This window comes from Schistocerca nitens, chromosome 7 (genome assembly GCF_023898315.1).
Source record: "Schistocerca nitens isolate TAMUIC-IGC-003100 chromosome 7, iqSchNite1.1, whole genome shotgun sequence".
Classification (NCBI taxonomy): Eukaryota; Metazoa; Arthropoda; class Insecta; order Orthoptera; family Acrididae; genus Schistocerca; species Schistocerca nitens.
Window position 1 is genome coordinate 2,716,128 of NC_064620.1, and position 22,630 is coordinate 2,738,757.

The 22,630-nt window shown below is 42.8% G+C and overlaps 1 protein-coding gene across 1 annotated transcript in view; it reads left to right on the forward strand.

Annotated features, from left to right (window-relative positions):
* Positions 1–2,396: 2,396 nt before the first annotated feature.
* Positions 2,397–22,630, forward strand: part of LOC126195161 (uncharacterized) — a 37,533-nt gene continuing 17,299 nt past the window's right edge. The window contains exons 1-2 of the mRNA XM_049933671.1: positions 2,397–2,500; positions 5,941–6,065. Coding sequence (XP_049789628.1) covers positions 2,397–2,500; positions 5,941–6,065 — 229 coding nt within the window. The remainder of the gene's footprint in view (positions 2,501–5,940; positions 6,066–22,630) is intronic.

Genomic DNA, 22,630 nt, shown 5'->3' on the forward strand with positions numbered 1-22,630 from the left:
TGTCAAATATAACTAACGCTCAGACCGTTACAGCGTGTATTTAAAGCGATCCTGATTTACATGCTCATGGTGGCATTACTAGCACCACTGTTATGCGACTGGCACGAAGTCTGAATAGACATCATCTTTCAAATGTAGAAACACGCCTACCAACTTTCGTTTATGCCGCACAACTCTTTCTTGGTTCTGCGATATTTTTCCGACAGTGTATTTACAATGAAAACAATGTTTCAGTGCTATATATAACTAGAAATAAAAAGAAATGCATTTAAAAAAATTAGAATTGTGTATGGCTTAATTAGCATATACTGGATGAGTTTTATATACCGATGACGTTGGTATACGAATTAAATGGGGAAAAAACGAAAAACATTGTGATAGAAACCAGACTGGAACCAGCAAGCACCAGTCTCGAGAGCTAATGATTTTTCCCATGACGAAGTACATCAGTTTTGCCTTAAATACTCTCTGTAACGGCCTGAGTGTGACTTATTTTCAGATTGGACCTAAAGAGTTCATGTTAGTCTAGAATGCCTTTAAGGCGGCAAAGACGTTGCTATCAACAACTCGATGAGTTTGAACGAGGTCATGTGATAGCGGTACAAAATGATAGGTGTTCCATCTGTGATACTGTAGAAATTCTTGGCAGGAACGCAGCAACTGGACATGATTTTTGGCAGCGGTGATTACGCGAATGTATGGTCACAAGAATACCGGTCTCCGGGCTGCACGTGGCACTACCAAGATCGAAAACCATCACGTTCAGCTTATGCCTCTGACGCATCGTACTGCATCTGCAGCAGACATCTGAGCAACAGCTGCCGCAGCACTGACGCAACGAACTCTTACAGAGTGGTTAATTCAAGGACAGCTCCGAGCGAGACGCCCTGTGCTTCTATTCCACTGACCTGAAATTACCGCCATTTGCGACTTCGGTGGTGTGAAGCACGAGTCAGTTCGGGGATAGGATGGAGGTCTGCTGTGTTTTCTAATGAAAACTGTGTCTACGTTGGTGCCGGCGATGGTCGTTGGTAAGGAGGAGGCCAGGTGCGAGCTTCCAACCGATCCGCCTGCGTGATGGACACACTGGACCGACACCTGGAGTTATGGTCTGCGGTGCGATTTCGTATGATGGCAGGACTGCTCTCGCGGTTGTCCCAAGCGTCGTCACGGCAAATTCCTTCATCACTCCGCTGATTCGACCTGTTGGGCTGCCACTCATGTGCAATACCCCAGGGAGTGTTTTGCAACAGGAGATTGTTAATTACTGATCTTTTATGGGAGATTGTGAATACATCTACATCTACATCTATACTCCGCGAGCCACCTTACGGTGTGTGGCGGAGGGTACTTATTGTACCACTATCTGATCCCCCCTTCCCTGTTCCATTCACGAATTGTGCGTGGGAAGAACGACTGCTTGTAAGTCTCCGTATTTGCTCTAATTTCTCGGATCTTTTCGTTGTGATCATTACGCGAGATATATGTGGGCGGTAGTAATATGTTGCCCATCTCTTCCCGGAATGTGCTCTCTCGTAATTTCGATAATAAACCTCTCCGTATTGCGTAACGCCTTTCTTGAAGTGTCCGCCACTGGAGCTTGTTCAGCATCTCCGTAACGCTCTCGCGCTGACTAAATGTCCCCATGACGAATCGCGCTGCTTTTCGCTGGATCATGTCTATCTCTTCTATTAATCCAACCTGGTAAGGGTCCCATACTGATGAGCAATACTCAAGAATCGGACGAACAAGCGTTTTGTAAGCTACTTCTTTCGTCGATGAGTCACATTTTCTTAGAATTCTTCCTATGAATCTCAACCTGGCGCCTGCTTTTCCCACTATTTGTTTTATGTGATCATTCCACTTCAGATCGCTCCGGATAGTAACTCCTAAGTATTTTACGGTCGTTACCGCTTCCAACGATTTACCACCTATGGCATAATCGTACTGGAATGGATTTCTGCCCCTATGTATGCGCATTATATTACATTTGTTTAAATTGAAGAAGAACATTGCAAACTAACTGTTTTTCATCTTTATGTATTTTACGCTTTACACACGTGCTTGTTGAACATGCACCTTTGTTTGATAATTTATGACCGCCGGGAAAGGAACCCGGGTCGCCTGGTTGCCTGCCAGACATTCTGCCACACAGCAACACTGTCTGTCAAAAATCGACCTTACTGTAGGAGACTGACGACGCTGCAGAAACCTGAAAGTCGATTTCCTCAAGAATTTTTGAGAGCTGCGTTGAACTACTTTGGGTAATTGATGTATGAGTGCTCAGCTTTATGTACCACAAATAAAAAAAATTACAAAAGTCCGATTGCGATGTGGTCTCCTTTTGAGACAAACTTATCACTCGAATTCTTTCTGTCTTGTCCTCAGCAGGCACGATGAACCTGCAGGCAGCGGCGGCTGAATCTGTGCAGGTGTCTGCCGCCGTCCCTGGCCAGCCACTGAGTGTGGTGGTCGCCTTGGCCGCAGCTGGACGCTGGAGGTCAGCTGCACGCTGTCACACCCTCGCTCACGGCTGCTGTGCTCTGGAGCCAAGCAGTGAGCGACCTCTTAGCAGCAGTTCATGTGGCCTGCTGCTGTACATTATGCCTGGCAGCGAAGCAGCTCAACCAAGCCTAGCTGTAAAGCGCCAGCACTAGGTTTTTTCCCCTAATATTCTGTTCTGTACACCGTATATTTCGGTGGATATGACGACCTTTAAATAAGACGAGGTGCAATTTTCGTCAAAGATACATAGTTTTATCGTATGCCCGTCCTATACGACGATCCCCAAGATTCCAGCGACCCCTAAATTTAGTTTGTAGCGGTTATCATCTGTACAATAATACGCGCACTGATTCGGGTAATGACACTGAGGGTTTGTAAAAGCGTGGTACTTTACTATTCAGTTTTGCGAACAATTGGTATGGTTGCACGCGTCACTAAGCATAAGCCTCCTACAACATTATTACGGTTTTGCCTGTAGAGGCACGCTCCGAATAACGAACTCATACGAAGAGCTAACAAGTGTTGTTGTAGGTTGTGTTGTGTGTTCAAACAGATTGTGCTGTAAGTGTAAAGATTCAAGTTAAAGGTAATAAAATAGGCTAAATAATCCAACAACTGCGCTGCAGCAAGAGCTTCGATATAACAGAGAAGATGATAAGAGATTGACGGCAGAATGAAGATGCTGTTTAAATAAAAATGCCAATGAAAAAGTGTTCTATGAGGAGAAGAATAGCTCGGTGGCCACATTTAGAAAATAGCGTTGCAGAATAGGTAGAAGAACAGAAGGAGAATTATTATGTTGTTACAAGAAATATGATTAGGATCTATACACTGAAGTGGACACGAGCCCATACGGAGCTCGGCAAAGAATTAAAGCAAATACAAATTGATGCAGTCGTTCATGAACACAAAAAATATGGTATAAGGCAGAAACAAAAACTGCTCAGAAATTACAGTAAGAGCTTGACCACAAAGTTGCGGGTTTTCGTAAGTTTTTTATTCGTACGAGGCTAAAATACAAGTTGCCACTATCTCATATTGGAAATGTGGATGAAACACCGATTAACTTCGATGTGATACACAATAGAACTGTGGAAATAAAAGGCCTAAACGCTGTACAGGCTACGAAAATACCAGCATTAGAGTAGTACTAACGTCATGGCAGATGGAAAATAGTTAAAACGTATGGTCGTCATTTTCAAGCCGAAAACCGTTCCTAAAATAAAACTTCCTGAACACCTTCTTACGAAAATGAGTATATGGACGAGAATGGTGTGAAATTGTGGATGGAAAATGCAGAGGCAGAGGCAATCAACTGTTCTACATTGTCAACCAAGTTTGTTTGAGTGGGTTATTTTTCTCAGTCACCTAGCTCGAAACAGTACAAAGGCAGCTGTTATACCGGGTGGTTTCACTTCAAAACCTTTACAAGTGTCTCTGAATAAACCATTCAGAGACGACTTGAGTGAACAATGGGTCACTTGGATTACGAGTGGCGAAAAGTCGTATACGAAGGAGCTCCATCATTTGTTTTGCGTGATTTCGTGATCAAACCACGGATCAGTTCCTTCAAGGAGTGTGCGTTTCCGAAGCTATGGATGACACTGAGGACGATTTGTTATGGAATACAGATGACGAAGCGGAAATCGATTCGCAAGATCCAGAATGGGACCCGAATGACGGGCTCCTCAACAACGGAAGTGAGGATGTACTTGAGGAGCTGCTTTCCTGATGACTGTGAGGATTTTGCAGCGTTTTAAACTCATTGGTCAGCGATTTATTTTATTTTATAATAATTTTAATTTGTATACATTTCAGAGTGTGTTTTATATCTGCCTTATAAGACGACCTCGATTTTGCGTGCCTTTTTTATGCCTCAACTATCGTCTTATCTGTCGAAATAGACGATAAGCATGTTCAAATATCTGAGTAGTCAGCCTGGGTGCTTTGTCTCACGAATGGAATTATTCGACAGCAATGTTCGTAGCTGTTCTCTAATGACCTATTTTCCTACAATAAACTCATCTCTGTATTGAGCACATTGGCAAATATCTTTGTCTGTGTCTCCGTTATACGCCATTTACACATACTAACACGCTAAGTGCGTCTCCATTTCGTTTGGTCACATAGCATCTCTAGGACGAGGATTTCTTCCCTTGCGGCCTGCAGACTTTTCTCTGGTATGTCTACCCGTCTCATGTTCATTATGAAATTGAATTTAGGAGGCAGAATACGTCATTATTTGTATTATTGTCGTTCACCATTAAAGTTATTCATTCTCGTTATCAAGCACATTGCATGACATGCGCAACGGGTAATGCTAACCCATTTTACGAACCGTGTGCCCCGCTGAACCATTGGTGCTCGATAATGTTCGGAGTACATAACCATGTTGACGAGAAGTTGCGAATGAAAGGGAAAAGAGCAATCAAAAACTTCTATTCAAGTATTTCCTCCATAGATAACACAAATACACGATTCTGAAAAGTAGAAAAAATGGTTACAATGGCTCTGAGCACTATGAGACTTAACTTCTGAGGTCATCAGTCCCCTAGAACTTAGAACTACTTAAACCTAAATAACCTAAGGACATCACACACATCCATACCCGAGGCAGGATTCGAAGCTGCGACCGTAGCGGTCGCGCGGATCCAGGCTGTAGCGCCTAGAACCGCTTGGCCACTCCGGCCGGCTGAAAAGTAGAAGTAGAAGCTTTGATGCATGAGGGGGGGGGGGGGCAACATACTAGACCCTGGACTATCCTGGCGCCATACGAATGTGCCTTAATTGACACTGGAGTGCAAAATTTTTGACACCTACTGTACAGTGTTCCGCAACTCCCTGACACATTTTATCCTCGTATATCCTCTACTGCTGGTGGTGCCATCTGCCATCTGTGAGTGGTTATTAAACGGCGACGTCGAACATAGGCGGCAGTCACGTTAATGTGACTGGACCGTGCATCTGCGTCACTGTAGCAGGCCAACTCCATGCGCTTGATAGGCATGTAGCTCTTCGAGTCAGACAACAGCACCTGGATGTTATCTTGGAAGAACGTATCCGGTCTTATCTGCAGGATGCATATGGCTAGAGGGTTCCTTGGTTAACATATTATACCGTCTTATTGTAAAGTCGCTTAATTATTCATATTGTGCAACCCTACAGATTTTTTTCTACTTTTATGCTCTCATAGCACGCCCCAGGTCTATTAACGTAATGGATGGGTAACTGAGATGTTCTCTTTATAATTCGTATTACTACTTGCAAAATAAATGTGTAATTCCTCATACTCCCTGCAGTCAATCTCACTTCTGTTTGTGAGAAGCTGTATTTCTCCATTTATTTGGCACATCGGCCTAGCAGAGTGGTCGCGGAGGGGAGCAAGCGACCGACCTCCAGCACGGCCATAAATGCGTAGCTGAACTTGGGCTTCAGGGTCGAAACAGCCTCCTCCCCCGCCGCCACCCGCGCTGTTTCCCCTGGCTCATGGCTGGCCGTGTTAGCTCGACTGGGGGTAAGGCGTCAGGAGGCAATCAAGCGCTCGCGCAAGGATGCGACGGGTACGTGAGCGAATAGCTCCTTTACTTTAAAACAACAGTGCTTGGAATCTTTCGTGGGAACTGAAAGACACAGCGACTCAACGGCTGCCTTGAAACTTGTCTAGAAAGACTATTATCTTCTGTCTTCTTGTCATTTAAGAAACTGAACCAAAAGGTTAAGAAAGCGACGGTTGGAATGTTAAGTGGGAACTGAAAGACACAACGTCTCAATGGCTGCTTTGGAACGTGGCTAGAAAGACGCTTACCTTCTGTCCTTGTCCCTATCTAAAAAAGTTAAAATAAAATAAAAAGCCTCTCCCTTGTAGATGCTCTGTCGAAATCTTGAAATTTCATTGGGGCTGTGGACACAATCCCGGCAAAACTTAGCTAAAGATTGGAAGGTGCTCTGAATGGTTACAAAAAATTCTGGATGACTTGGGGCTTTCCCAAAAATAGAGAGGCTATACTTTTAGTTACAAGACTCTGTCTTCTCCTCGAAAGAACGATGGTGTTGCTGCAACCTTTTGGGTCACACATGAATATGGGTCCCGAACGCTGTTGACTACCATACCTGGGGGGCGCGCATGCAGCCACGAGTACTGGTAGTTAAGTGGTGAGATTCGGGCAGCAACGATTTTCCGTGGTATAATTCAGGAGGCCTGGTATTTGTTAACTTTACGGAGTTAATCGTTTAGGAAACTGATAACCGCAGTAAATTGTTTGAATTGCACAATGCACTGTGCATCTCTGAACGATGTTTGCTCTTCCGGCTTTAGTTTTCGTTACCACTTTCTGATATGCTTTTGCTTTAACCACTGGCAATGTTCATTGTGCGTTCCGAAAATTGGTACCAAGGTAGGAGTTAGACATGATTGCATGTTTAACTTCCCAGTCATTGTCACTTTGTTGAAGGTTTTCCCACTGGAATGCACATTAAGGGATATAAAAACGATGTTTTATAAGCGCGCATCTTCATTCAATGTTTACATTTCTCCCTTAACTCGTATGTGCTGTTCGTGTGGTGGATGATCTGTGTACTTTATGCATGGCTATTAATTTTAAATGTGGGCCAACGCCTGTTAATTCTGGAGCACGCGTGCCTATGTATAAAGTGCGCCAACTACAAATAACATTGTCTTCTACCGTTTTATTGTTCTGCAATTGCGAGCCTGTACTTGTTCCTTCATTATTGCTGGAGATAATACTGTGATAAGATGTGTTGTCGTAAGTGAGCAATAGTAATATAAAATAAACAGAGAGCTATAAGAGAAAAAAAAATTACGGTCCGTGCCAGATAATGACCCAGATTCCGAACAAGCAGTGGAATTCCACAATGAGGCAGTTGTCTACTAGATAATTAGTAATGAAAAAGGCGATTGGCTGGGAGATAATGCAGATGTGCTGATGAATGTTTCGAGCGGGTCATTACTGTGTTGTAACACTTGTAGGCAGCAACAGAGTGATATAGTTAATCCTTTCTTCAAGACTGTTTAATGAAGCAGTCCGTAAACTTAGACAATATTGTCTATGGAGTGCAGCGATCTGGTGCTAACTCTGACTAGAACAACAGTCGAGATCGCAATGACGATTGTTTACTATTACCAGTTTCGCTTCCTACTAAAGCCATCCTCAGATTTTTTTGGCCCGCCATGGCTGGTGCTGACAGGATACTACGATTGTGCAAGTGCACGATCGCGGTGTCATGTGAAAAACCGAGGCGAAACTGGTAATAATAAACAAATGTCATTGCGATTTCGAATGTTGTTTCAATCATTAATGAAACATTGATTTAGCACGTATAATGTACGTTTATTTTATCGTTGTTTAATTAAACTGAGATTATACTGTGATTTCGCTCACATTTTTACCTTGGTAACATAAAGCAGCTATTCTTTACATGTGTACAAAGAACTCCACGCGGCCTCTCGTGTTACAATAAACGGCGCACCCACTCGTCTACGCCTACGTCTCCGCGATTACTCTGCTATCCACAATAAAGTGCATGGCCGAGGGTTCCATGAACCACCTCCAACCTGTCTCTCTACAGTTCCACTCTCGAACGGCGCGCGGGAAAAACGAGCACTTAAATTTTTCTGTGAGATCCCTGATTTCTATTATTTTATCGTGATGATCCTTTCTCCCCATCAGGGTGGCTGCAAACAGAATGTTTTCGCAATCGGAGGAGAAAACTGGTGATTGAAATTTCATGAGAAGATCCCGTCGTAACGATAAACGCCTTTGTTTTAATGATTGCCACTGCAATTCACGTACCACGTCTGTGGCACTATCTCCCCTATTTCGCCATAATACAAAAGGACCTGCCCCTTGAACTTTTTCCACATCATCCGTCAGTCCCACTCGATGTGGATCCCACACCGCACAGCAGCACTCCAGAATAGGGCGGTCAAGCGTGGTGTAAGTGGTCTCTTTAGTAGACCTGTTGCACCTTCCAAGTGTTCTGCCAATAAATCGCAGTCTTTGGTTTGCTCTACCCACAACATTTTCTATGTGATGGTTCCAATTTAGGTTATTTGTAATTTTGAACCCTAAGTATTTAGTTGAATTTACAGCCTTCAGATTTGTGTGATTTATCGCATAATCGAAATTTAGATGATTTCTTTTAGTACTCGTGTGAATAACTTCACACTGTTCTTTATCCAAGGTCAATTGCCACTTTTCGCACCATACAGATATCTTATCTAAATCATTTTACAATTCATTTAGGTCATCTGACGACCTTGCAAGGCGGTAAATGACAGCAACATCTGCAAATAATCAAAGACGGCTACTCAGATTGTCTCCTATGTCGTTAATATAGATTAGGAACTATAGAGGTCCTTCAACACTTCATTGGAGAAAGCTGGATATTACTTCTATTTTACTCGATGACTTTCCGTCTATTACTACCAACTGTGGTATTTCCGTCAGGAAATCACGAATCCAGTCGCCCAACTGAGGCGATATTCCATAGGCACACAGTTTGGTTAGAAGACGCTTGTGAGGAACGGTGTCAAAAGCCTTCTGAAAATCTAAACATATGGAATCGATTTGACATCCCCTGTCGATAGCACTCATTACTTCATAGCACTTAACTCGATGGTTAAATTCGGATTTGTCTGTCGTTCTGTTTTACTGTGATGTGTGGCAGGAATTCTTCGTTCGGTCTGCCGCCAGTTGTGTTAGTTCATTTAGCGTTACCCAGGGTGCAGCACGTGGAGGCGAACTAACTTTACACACATATTGCAGAAGCTCTGTGGCAACACTTGGGGCTCCACAGCATCTACCTTAAGAACATCCGCACTTGGCTTGGTGTATCCAGTGGCAGAACACTGTGCCCCAGTGTAGCCCAACAGCAAACACACACACATGGTAGGTGGCCAACTTAATGCAACAATGCGTATTATATCAGGCACAATCGGGCCAACTCCTACAGTGTGGCTGCCCGTTCTCAGTAACACAGCCCCTCCTAACCTGCGCCGAGAACACGCTCTGGTTAGAGAATTTCAAAAAATCATGACCAACCCTCAATTACAAATCCATGAAGATACTCACCACATCCAAGGAAACCGACTCCGGTCTAGGCATCCTCCACTAACGACCGATGGAAAGAGGAATGGGATAGCAGAACAGCAGTAAACTGCCACAGTATGCCATGCATCATTAGTAAACCAAAAGGATTTGATTGCCCTCGAAAAGTTTGGTCAACTCTTAATCGCATCAGAACCAACTGTGGGAGATGCGCCGACTCCTTACACAGATGGGGTAAACTCCCTTCGGCCGCTTGCGACTGTGGCGCTGAGAGACAGACGGTCAAACACATCGTGCAGGAATGCCCACTAAGGGCATATGAGGGTGACCCACAGGATTTCCTAATGGCGACGCAAGAGGCAATCGACTATATATTATCTAAGCTGGACGTCTGCTTGTGATTGCTCTTCTGTGAGTGTAAATTTACAATTGGTGGTGCCCTTATACAGGGTGTTACAAAAAGGTACAGCCAAACTTTCAGGAAACATTCCTCACACACAAAGAAAGAAAATATGTTATGTGGACATGTGTCCGGAAACGCTTACTTTCCATGTTAGAGCTCATTTTATTACTTCTCTTCAAATCACATTAATCATGGAATGGAAACACACAGCAACAGAACGTACCAGCGTGACTTCAAACACTTTGTTACAGGAAATGTTCAAAATGTCCTCCGTTAGCGAGGATACATGCATCCACCCCCGTCGCATGGAATCCCTGATGCGCTGATGCAGCCCTGGAGAATGGCGTATTGTATCACAGCCGTCCACAATACGAGCACGAAGAGTCTCTACATTTGGTACCGGGGTTGCGTAGACAAGAGCTTTCAAATGCCCCCATAAATGAAAGTCAAGCGGGTTGAGGTTAGGAGAGCGTGGAGGCCATGCAATTGGTCCGCCTCTGCCAATCCATCGGTCACCGAATCTGTTGTTGAGAAGCGTACGAACACTTCGACAAATGTGCAGGAGCTCCATCGTTCATGAACCACATGTTGTGTCGTACTTGTAAAGGCACATGTTCTAGCAGAACAGGTAGAGTATCCCGCATGAAATCATGATAACGTGCTCCATTGAGCGTAGGTGGAAGAACATGGGGACCAATCAAGACATCACCAACAATGCCTGCCCAAACTTTCAGCCGGCCGAAGTGGCCGTGCGGTTAAAGGCGCTGCAGTCTGGAACCGCAAGACCGCTACGGTCGCAGGTTCGAATCCTGCCTCGGGCATGGATGTTTGTGATGTCCTTAGGTTAGTTAGGTTTAACTAGTTCTAAGTTCTAGGGGACTAATGACCTCAGCAGTTGAGTCCCATAGTGCTCAGAGCCATTTGAACCATTTGAACCAAACTTTCACAGAAAATCTGTGTTGATGACGTGATTGCAGAATTGCGTGCGGATTCTCGTCAGCCCACACATTTTGATTGTGAAAATTTACTAATTGATCACGTTGGAATGAAGCCTCATCCGTAAAGAGAAGATTTGCACTGAAATGAGGATTGACACATTGTTAGATGAAGCAATCGCACAAGTGTACCCGTGGAGGTCAATCAGCTGCTGATAGTGCCTGCACACGCTGTACATGGTAGGGAAACAACTGATTCTCCCGTAGTACTCTCCATACAGTGACGTGGTCAACGTTACCTTGTACAGCAGCAACTTCTCTGACGCTGACATTAGGGTTATCGTCAACTGCACGAAGAATTGCCTCGTCCATTGCAGGTGTCCTCGTCGTTTTAGGTCTTGCCCAGTCGCGAGTCATAGGCTGCAATGTTCCGTGCTCTCTAAGACGCCTGTCAATTGCTTCGAACGTCTTCCTGTCGGGACACCTTCGTTCTGGAAATCTGTCTCGATACAAACGTACCGCGCCACGGCTATTGCCACGTGCTAATCGATACATCAAATGGGCATCTACCAACTATGCATTTGTAAACATTGCACTGACTGGAAAACCACATTCGTGGTAAACACTAACCTGTTGATGCTACGTACTGATGTGCTTGATGCTAGTACTGTAGAGCAATGAGTCGCATGTCAACACAAGCACCGAAGTCAACATAACCTTCCTTCAATTGGGCCAACTGGCGGTGAATCGAGAAAGTACAGTACGTACTGACGAAACTGAAATGAGCTCTAACATGGAAATTAAGCGTTTCCGGACACATGTCCACATAACATCTTTTCTTTATTTGTGTGTGAGGAATGTTTCCTGAAAATTTGGCCGTACCTTTTTGAAACACCCTGTATACAAACTGTTATTTATTGTTCTGTTTATACATATTTGATTTTTTTAAAAATGTGTTGTTTCTGTAATTTTTACTGTGATGTTATGAGCCATACGCCGAATAAATAAATAAATAATTCGGATTTAATTAGACGTTATCCATTGCACGTCTGGTTTCATTACGTTTTAAGAATAACACCGTCTTCCGATCACGAGGACAAGTTGTTTGCATCTCAGGGGTATCCACTACTACTACAACCACCCCACCTGTACTCCATGTACAGTAGCGCCCGCACACCACCGGACTGCTCTTACAGCGCATGCATCGTGCTACTTGCAGCAACTGCCTGACGATTCGGCTACCTTTAATCACGAGGAGCAGCAGCCGGTGTTTGGGTGGCGGCGCGCGGCGCGCAGCCGTGTCTGAGCTGCGCCGCCCACAAGTCGGCCGCTCGCGAAGAAGCCATCGGAGGCAGCCGGCGAGCGGCGGCCGCCCCCCACCAGCCAGTCGGCTAATATCAGCCGGCGAAATTAGGTCGGGGTGGCGGGCCGCGCGGCAACCCCGGCGCTAATTGCATATCGATCAGGCCCGGCCGCCGGCTTTGCCGTGTTGCGAGAAACGGCGGCGGCGGCGGCGGCGGCGGCGGCGGCAGAGATGGCGCCAGTCGTCAGCCGCCGCTACGCGTTTCCGAGTCGGCCGCGGCAAAGTTTCGCCGGCTGCGAGATTAGGCGCTTTGATCTCTGTGCCGGCTCCGAGGTAAGAAGCCGATTACGGCCTTCTTAATTAGAAAGCCGCTTCGGCGCGGCCGCAGACTGGGGCCTCGGCGCCCCGTGTCCTCCGTTCCGCCGAGTCCTGAGCGCCGTCCGACCGCCGCGCCCGCATAATTACCGCTCGGCGCCGGAGGTCTGCGTCGCTGCGGCAGCCAGCACACGCCGTCCGCGTCTCAGTTGTCTCGCGTGGGGATTGCGCGGTTTTGGTACAGGGGAAGTACACTGTCGTGATAAAAGGTACGAGGTGTACAGACGGCAGCAGTATCGCGCACACAAAGTATAAAACGACAGTACATTGTGTTGTTGTTGTGGTCTTCTGTCCTGAGACTGGTTTGATGCAGCTCTCCATGCTACTCTATCCTGTGCAAGCTTCTTCATCTCCCAGTACCTACTGCAACCTACATCTTTCTAAATCTGCTCAGTGTATTCATCTCTTGGTCTCCCTCTACGATTTTTACCGTTCACGCTGCCCTCCAATCCTAAATTTGTGATCCCTTGATACCTCAGAACATGTCCTAACAACCGATTCCTTCTCCTAGTCAAGTTGTGCCACAAACTTCTCTTCTTCCCAGTCCTATTCAATACCTCCTCATTAGTTATGTGATCTACCCATCTAATCTTCAGCATTCTTCTGTAGCACCACATTTCAAAAGCTTCTATTCTCTTCTTGTGTAAGCTATTTATCGCCCATGTTTCACTTCCATACATGGCTACACTCCATACAAATACTGTCAGAAATGACTTCCTGACACTTAAATCTATACTCGATGTTAACAAATTTCTCTTCTTCAGAAACGCTTTCCTTGCCATTGCCAGTCTACATTTTATATCCTCTCTACTTCGACCATCATCAGTTATTTTGCTCCCCAAATAGCAAAACTCATTTACTACTTTAAGTGTTTCATTTCCTAATCTAATTCCCTCAGCATCACATGAGTTAATTCGACTACATTCCATTATCCTCGTTTTGCTTTTGTTGATGTTCATCTTATATCCTCCTTTCAAGACACTATTCCATTCAACTGCTCTTCCAAGTCCTTTGCTGTCTCTGACAGAATTACAATGTCATCGGCGAACTTCAAAGTTTTTATTTCTTTTCCATGGATTTTATTACCTACTCCGAATTTTTCTTTTGTTTCCTTTACTGCTTGCTCAATATACAGATTGAATAACATCGGGGACAGGCTACAACCCTGTCTCACTCCCTTCCCAACCGCTGCTTCCCTTTCATGCCCCTCGACTCTTATACCTGCCATCTGGTTTCTGTACAAATTGTAAATAGCCTTTCGCTCCCTGTATTTTACCCCTGCCACCTTTAGAATTTGAAAGAGAGTATTCCAGTCAACATTGTCAAAAGCTTTTTCTTAGGTCCACAAATGCTAGAATTGTAGGTTTGACATTCCTTAATCTATTTTCCTTAATCTATTTTCTAAGATAAGTCGTAGGGTCAGTATTGCCTCACGTGTTCCAACATTTCTACGGAATCCAAACTGATATTCGCCGAGGTCGGCTTCTACCAGTTTTTCGATTCGTCTGTAAAGAATTCGCGTTAGTATTTTGTAGCTGTGACTTATTAAACTGATAGTTCGGTAATTTTCACATCTGTCAACACCTGCTTTCTTTGGAATTGGAATTATTATATTCATCTTGAAATCTGAGGGTATATCGCCTGTCTCATACATCTTGCTCACCAGATGGTAGAGTTGTGTCATGACTGGCTCTCCCAAGGCCGTCAGTAGGTCTAATGGAATTGTACTCGAGTGATTTATGCGAAAAGGTGCCCGACATGACCACGGCCCCAAGACGGGGGTCAACAGAGTTCGAACGCCCAGTAGGAGCTAGACGCGTGGGATGGTCCAGTTCGGGAATCGTTGCAGATCTCAACAGTCCGACATCCACATTGGCAGGAGTGCACCGAGAGCACAAAATTCCGGCCACTGCCTCTCGCCAGGGCAACGCTGTGGCCGACTGCCTTCACTTAACGACCGAGAGCAGCGGCTTTTGCGTGGAGTCGTCAGTGCTGACAGACAAGCGACACTGCGTGAAATAAGCCGCAGAAATCGACGTGAGACGTACGACGAATGCATGCGTTAGGGTAATGTGGCAAAATCTGGCGTTAATAGGCTATCGGAGCAGACGACCGGACCGAGGACCTTTGCTAACATCACGACATCGCCTGCGGCGACAGTCCTGGGCTCGCTACCGTACCGGTTGGATCCTAGACGGTTGGACAACTGTGGCCTGGCCAGATGAGACCAGGTTTCACCCGGGAAGAGTGGATCGTAGGTTTCGAGTGCGGCGAAGACCCCACAAAGTCGTGGACGTAAGTTGTCGACAAGGCGCTGTGCAAGCCGGTGGTGCCTCCACAATGCTGTGGGCTGTGTTTACACGCAATTCTGCATTCAAATCCACGAAATGTGGATATGTTGTTTCTATAACGTGAAACGGATTTCTGTCATAAATTATTTACTTTATTGTGTGGCTCTTTTAAGTGTGTATCTGGTTCGACGGTTAGGCATACTATGTCATCGGACGTCGGGGTGCCAGTACACAATAACAGATAGAGGAAAGCCACACACAGACAAAGAAATGCAAGAATAACATGAGAAACAAAGCAAAAACCTCAACAAGTCATAAACAGCATAATCATATGTTCACTACTGTCAGTCATCGTAATCAGACATATTATTTCCATGACAGAGTCATCACCCTTACTTACATAAATTACACCAAAGAAAAAAGTGCCTAAAGAACTATAGGAATTAATAGACAGAATCAGAATTACAGACATCCCACATATAGCGAATAATTTTATTCACATGAAGGGCTGCCAATGGGATCATCAATTAGTGACCTCTTAGCCGATATATTCATGAACAGCTTAGAGAAGAAGATGTTCAGTCACAAACTAAAACAAACAGAAAAATACAAACTTTTATGTTGGTACTGATCGACAAAACACATGTGCACATACTAATAAAACAGCTAGTCAACAAAATGAAACATTTACACCCAAAAATTCACTTCGAATTTGAAACAGAGACAAAGAACACACCAAATTTTCTGCATCTCACCTCACAAAGAATAAATGACGCTCACTACACCTATTCAGGAAACCAGCACCATGAGCACCACCATTCACAACAAATCAAACCGCCTGCTGACATACCAACAAGCAGGCTTTACCTTCTAGCTCCAGAGAATAAACAGAACAGCCATGAGCAAATTAAACTTCACACAGTAGCTAGATACAATAAAACAAACAGAAGTGTAAATGGGTATTTTAGCCATATAGCAGATAACCTAAACCAAAAATTATATAAATCGAAATGCACACGAGAACTTACAGAAATCACAATGCACATAGACAGTGACCACTTGTAAGAAACAACAGGACAAGGACACACACAGAAAAGAAAATGGTACATACTCACGTACAATAATAAAACAGTGCAAAAATAGGCAGCATTTTAACGAAACAAGGACTTGAGATAGGATACAGAACAAACAACATAACAGAGCTCACAACACAGGAAACATCCTCGGATGAATTCAGCAGATCAGACTTATATGAAGTTACATTCTACTTTTGTAACTTAGTATACATAGAGCAAACATGTAGGAACTTTGTAACAAAATATTCTGAACACTTCAGGGATCTAAAAATTAACAGCTCACATAACGCATTTGCTGACCACCAAATACAAACACGTTCAAAACTATTAAAACTAAGCTACAGTCTATAGCATTAACTTACAATGGAAGAAAACTTCCACATACAGAAGACATTAGCGAAAGGAAAACGGATCATAAACGATTAACTACGCTCAACAATGGCATACAATTTAACGCATTAAAGCGAGGTTACCGAAAAGACGTCACAGAGGGAAAAAGTAACGAAAATTCAAATTTTGTGCCAAACTCAATTGAAAACACGTGAATGGTGACTGGGACTGGACACACAGCAGTAACATTAACAGTGTCATGTGATAAAGTTGAAAATTGTTAATTAGGAAGTTCCGGCGAGCCGTGAGTAGTGTTTGTGTGTGCTTGACAACTTATGGGACTGCAGATAGAAAAGGATCTTCGAAATCTAAATGTAAGTAATCCCAAAAATAGTTGAGAAATATTTTCGCACAACAAAATTCCGTTTAGATATGATGTGTTAATTCGCCAACGAAACTCACATTAACATCATGTCATTGAAGATGACAGGTTACTAGCATCTGATAACGCATATTGCGTCGTACATAACCGAATAATGTAGAAAAATTAAGATAATAACAACAGACAAAACCTGTCTTTAGGCCTCATTTTTGTAGTTTAGTTACCAATTAAAACTTGTTTAAATGTTACATATTTGAATACAGAATACACCCTAACTAAGGCGCGAAGATGATGAACCATGTGCGATTTCTTTTTATAAGCACTAGTTCGCATAAGAGACGGACCTTATATCCAGTAATAAATTGCCATTACGCAAAAGATTATAGGCGGTCACACTCGATGACCTAGTAGACACTATGGTGTGGAGTCGCTTTTGCTAAAGCAAGGCCATTCAGCACCCGTGTGAGCAACAGCAGATCATCTGAAATTGATTTAGCATACAATAGTGGTTGTGGATATTAATGAAATTTTAACCTATATGCCGTAGATACAAAAAAGGTGGTAACTAAAACTGTAACTGTAGGGAAGCAGCCTACTCACGCCATATAAAATTCACATCAGTCTTTCCATTGTGTGCCAGCCTAGTCCGCTGTAACTAGCTCTGACGTCATGAATGTTGCGCAATACTTTAAAAATCAAGTAAATAACCTAAAATGTTTCTAGCATGTCAGGAGTAATACTAAATCAATATGTGTTGGATATCAGTTCAATAACTTTAACCATTGTCGAAATTTGGATGTTTTCCTGTAAAAATCATAGGCGCAACAGGAAAGAGCTAGAAACTTAAAAATTTATATTTAGATTCCTTTTTCATAATAATTTAGTAGAAACAGTATTCTGGATCTCACAAATTAAAATTTTAGTTGAAATTCATGATTTTCTGGTTTTTGTCTTAGAAATTAAGGAAGCAAGATAGATTAAGTAGGCGAATAAATAAGGCTAGGATCTTTAAATTTAAGTAGAAGGGAGATCCGCTATAATCATAAAGATGTGAGAAGTTTCAACTGAATAACTATAAAACTATAGCGATAGCGTATCTCCAAAGGGCAAGTTCAGAGCTCGTCCACTGCGTGTAGTGTAATTAAATTAATTCTCTCGCCCAAAATATTTGACTTAACCACGTCAGACTTTAATTATGATTACTTACCTGTGTGCTGATTGCACATTTAAATTGTGAGCTTCATCGGCCATCAGAAAAGGAAGCGATGATTTATTCAATAACTTGAAGTGGTGCATTACTAGCCCAGCGGCTAGTCGGGAGAGCAATTTTGATCAGGCGTTCCCTTAGCCGTCCGCTCCGCGGCTTTATATATAAGAACGCTGCGCGAGGAAGGAAGGCCCCAGTTATCTCCAGACGCTGATTAGCGCACCATCTGTGCCGGGAGTCGCGTCGCATCGGTATCATTGCTATAAACAGCCTCGGATGCCGTAATAAGTTACTCGCGATCGCGTAACCATGAAATCATTTTAGAGTGAAGTGTTAATTCTGGGATGACTTTAATGATCTATCTTCTGTTTGCGTATGTCGTATTTTCACGTGCCGCTGCGGGACAGGCATTCTAACATTTTAGCGTGGCGTTTGATGAACATTATCATCAAATTATGGCGAGCATTCACTTAAACAGATAATTTGAACAGTTATAGTTGCATCAGCGCATTAGACTCTGAACTGCTCTGTTAGTTGGATTGTGTGGATCCTTTTTGGTTTGTGACTTTCAGAATGTAGTGAACATTTTAGAGAGAACCGTTTTTGATTATGAATCCCAGACAATCTCCTAATTCCTCTGAGCTATAAGCTGTAGCTATAAGTGTATTTCTCAGATGAAGGGGGCACTAGGAATTCTAATTACAGGCTTCACGTTTTGCTAATCACTTTCTGGTTGCCAATACTGTAGTTAGAGAACCAGTGTTGAGAACGGCAAACAACAGCATTAAATAAATAAATAACAGGAACATTTTTATAAACAATCATTCCACCCGCCACCCCAAATATGGTTAATCAGCCGGGAAATGCATCTTTTCTACATTACATTCTACATTTTAAATAACAATATAAATTCCACCAGCCACCCCACAATTGGTGCATCGGCCGGAAAATGCATCTACATTACAAAACATTTAATATAGCAAATTATTCCACCAGCCGCCCCACAAATGGTTAATCAGCCAGGAAATGCATCTTTTCTACATTATATTCTCCAAATAAATAACAAAAATATCCACTCGCCACCCCACAATTGGTGCATCGGCCGGGACATGCATCTTTTCTACATTACATTCTACATTTAAACAACAAAAATTAATTCCACCCACCGCCCCATAATTTGAACAGTTATAGTTGCATCAGCGCATTAGACTCTGAACTGCTCTGTTAGTTGGATTGTGTAGATCCTTTTTGGTTTGTGACTTTCAGAATGTTGTGAACATTTTAGAGAGAATCGTTTTTGATTATGAATTCCAGACAATCTCCTAATTCCTCTGAGCTATAAGCTGTAGCTATAAGTGTATTTCTCAGATGAAGTGGGCACTAGGAATTCTAATTACAAGCTTCACGTTTTGCTAATCACTTTCTGGTTGCCAATATTGTGGTTAGAGAACCAGTATTGAGAACGGCAAACAACAGCATTAAATAAATAAATAACAGGAACATTTTTATAAACAATCATTCCACCCGCCACCCCAAATATGGTTAATCAGCCGGGAAATGCATCTTTTCTACATTACATTCTACATTTTAAATAACAATATAAATTCCACCAGCCACCCCACAATTGGTGCATCGGCCGGAAAATGCATCTACATTACAAAACATTTAATATAGCAAATTATTCCACCAGCCGCCCCACAAATGGTTAATCAGCCAGGAAATGCATCTTTTCTACATTATATTCTCCAAATAAATAACAAAAATATCCACTCGCCACCCCACAATTGGTGCATCGGCCGGGACATGCATCTTTTCTACATTACATTCTACATTTAAACAACAAAAATTAATTCCACCCACCGCCCCATAATTTGAACAGTTATAGTTGCATCAGCGCATTAGACTCTGAACTGCTCTGTTAGTTGGATTGTGTAGATCCTTTTTGGTTTGTGACTTTCAGAATGTTGTGAACATTTTAGAGAGAATCGTTTTTGATTATGAATTCCAGACAATCTCCTAATTCCTCTGAGCTATAAGCTGTAGCTATAAGTGTATTTCTCAGATGAAGTGGGCACTAGGAATTCTAATTACAAGCTTCACGTTTTGCTAATCACTTTCTGGTTGCCAATATTGTGGTTAGAGAACCAGTATTGAGAACGGCAAACAACAGCATTAAATAAATAAATAACAGGAACATTTTTATAAACAATCATTCCACCCGCCACCCCAAATATGGTTAATCAGCCGGGAAATGCATCTTTTCTACATTACATTCTACATTTTAAATAACAACATAATTTCCACCAGCCACCCCACAATTGGTGCATCGGCCGGAAAATGCATCTACATTACAAAACATTTAATATAGCAAATTATTCCACCAGCCGCCCCACAAATGGTTAATCAGCCAGGAAATGCATCTTTTCTACATTATATTCTCCAAATAAATAACAAAAATATCCACTCGCCACCCCACAATTGGTGCATCGGCCGGGAAATGCATCTTTTCTACATTACATTCTACATTTAAACATCAAAAATTAATTCCACCCACCGCCCCACAATTGGTGCATCGGCTGAGAATACAAACTGAGTAAAAGTGAAAGTGATTTTTAAATATTCGGATTTGGGAGTAAAATGCGACACGCAACTGAGTAGTGGAACAGTGATAGTGTTACGTGTGCTTGTGGACGACGCAATTGGATTAAAAACGCATCTGGATTGACGGAGCTGGCACTGAGTCTAGCGGCGATGCCGGCATCGCGAGAAGCCAGTTTCGCCTCACCGCAGTCGTCCGCCGAAGCAACCAGAGCCGCACCTGCAGCTGCGGGCCACACAAACAAACAGCAGCCGTCGAAGTGCCGTCTGCAGTTCAACGCGCCGCGTCGCATCAGTAATCCTGGTACGCCGCGCTGGCAACGCCATACGTCGTGCAGAAGGAACTAAGTTAAGTGAAAAACTGTTAAAATTTTTACTAACCTGCACTAAAAGACTGTCGGCGATGGAACCGCCAGAAGAAACTGAGGTAAACTTAAATCAGAACCTATGTCTGTTGAAGGAACTGTAAATCCAGACAACGGATCAAGTGTAAATATGCATGAAAATAGTAATGTTAAAGTGAAATATGAAGTATTGTCTCCTGACAGTAGTGTGAAAAGGGGCAATGATTCAATAATAGAGACCCGTGTAGTAAAGCAGAAAATCGAAATTGTTAATTTATTGGATGATAGTTTATCTGATGAGTTACGAACGAAACAGTCATCAGAGGTGGTAGAGTTTAAAAAGGATAAGGTAGATATGACTGATCGATCAGAAGTTTCATTTAGTTTTGATGATTCTGGTGTTGGAGCTAGTTTTTCGTCACCTGAGTGTGATAAAAAGCCAGCTAGTGAGCAACCCAAAGATACTGGGACTAGTGATTTAAATGTAATACTACAAGCAATAGCTGCCAGTAGAGCAAAATTGTCAGCCAGTAATGCTAGAATGACAGCTGAATTAAAGTCTGAAATAACTGAGGTCAAAAGCATTAATGCAAAAATGTCAGCCAGTAATGCTAGAATGCAGCTGAGTTAAAATCTGATATAATTGAGGTAAATAACAGGATTGTGGCCAGCCAAACCAATTTTAATAAACGATTGGAGGTAATGGACAATACCTTCAAGGCTGGTTGCAATAAGTTGAAAGAGGATCTAGATAGTTTAAATTATAAAATTGATTACAACCATGAGGATATTAAGAGAAAGGTTGCTCAACAATTTTCTGAAATGTATAAAACAGTAAAATCCGAAGTTGCTGAGGTTCGCAGAGACTTCCAAATGGAAGATGCGAAGCTGGAGCACAAGTTAACAGAAAAGATCGAGGCGGAATCTGAACTGTGCTCAGATAGGTTTAAGGATGTTAATATAAAAGTAAACATATGTCAAGCAGAAGTAGACGCAATCAAAACTGATACTACTCATATTGTGCAAAGAGTAGATAATGTTGAAATGAGAGTAGAAAATATTAATACTAACATTGCTAACATTGAGAGTGAAGTAGCTTCAGTAACTTCTGGTAATGGTAGTATGCAACAAATTGTAGCTTTTATCGGGTGTCGGCAGTTCTTGCGGTTCGAACCAGATAAAAATATCCACCCGCTAGATTTCTGGAACGATTTTGAAGATGTGATTCCACCAACTTGGTCTGAACGAGAGAAAATCTCATTTATTAGAAGCCATTTAGCAGGTGACGCCATGCATTGGTCAGCTGATGTTATGTTGAAGTGTAAAACATTAGCGGAATTTAAAACAGGTTTCATTAATGATTATTGGTCTGGTAATAAGCAAAATGAAGTGTTGAGAGAATTCTGGAGTGGAAAACGCTTCAATGCAGGCAAGGAATCTATTAAAGAGTTTGCCAGGTCATGGATCTCACGTTTATCACATTTGGCCGAAAAGATAAAACCTGAAATGATAATACTAGGTCTTGAAGCCAAACTGCCATGGTATTGGCAAACTAGAATTATATCTGCCCCTAGAGACAATCTGGATGGTTTCATTGGATATTTGGAACGTGTAGAGCGTGTTGCTGCCAATGAGGAGCAAGCATGTGATAACAGAAATGCTAATAACACTAGTAGTAATTTTAAGAACGAGCAGAATGGCAACATAAACACCAGAACAGTAGGTGTTCGCCATCCTAAGAGAGGTAGGAATTGTAGAAGTAATTATCAGAACCAAAAATGGCATCCAAATGACAGTAATTTTGTTCCGAACAA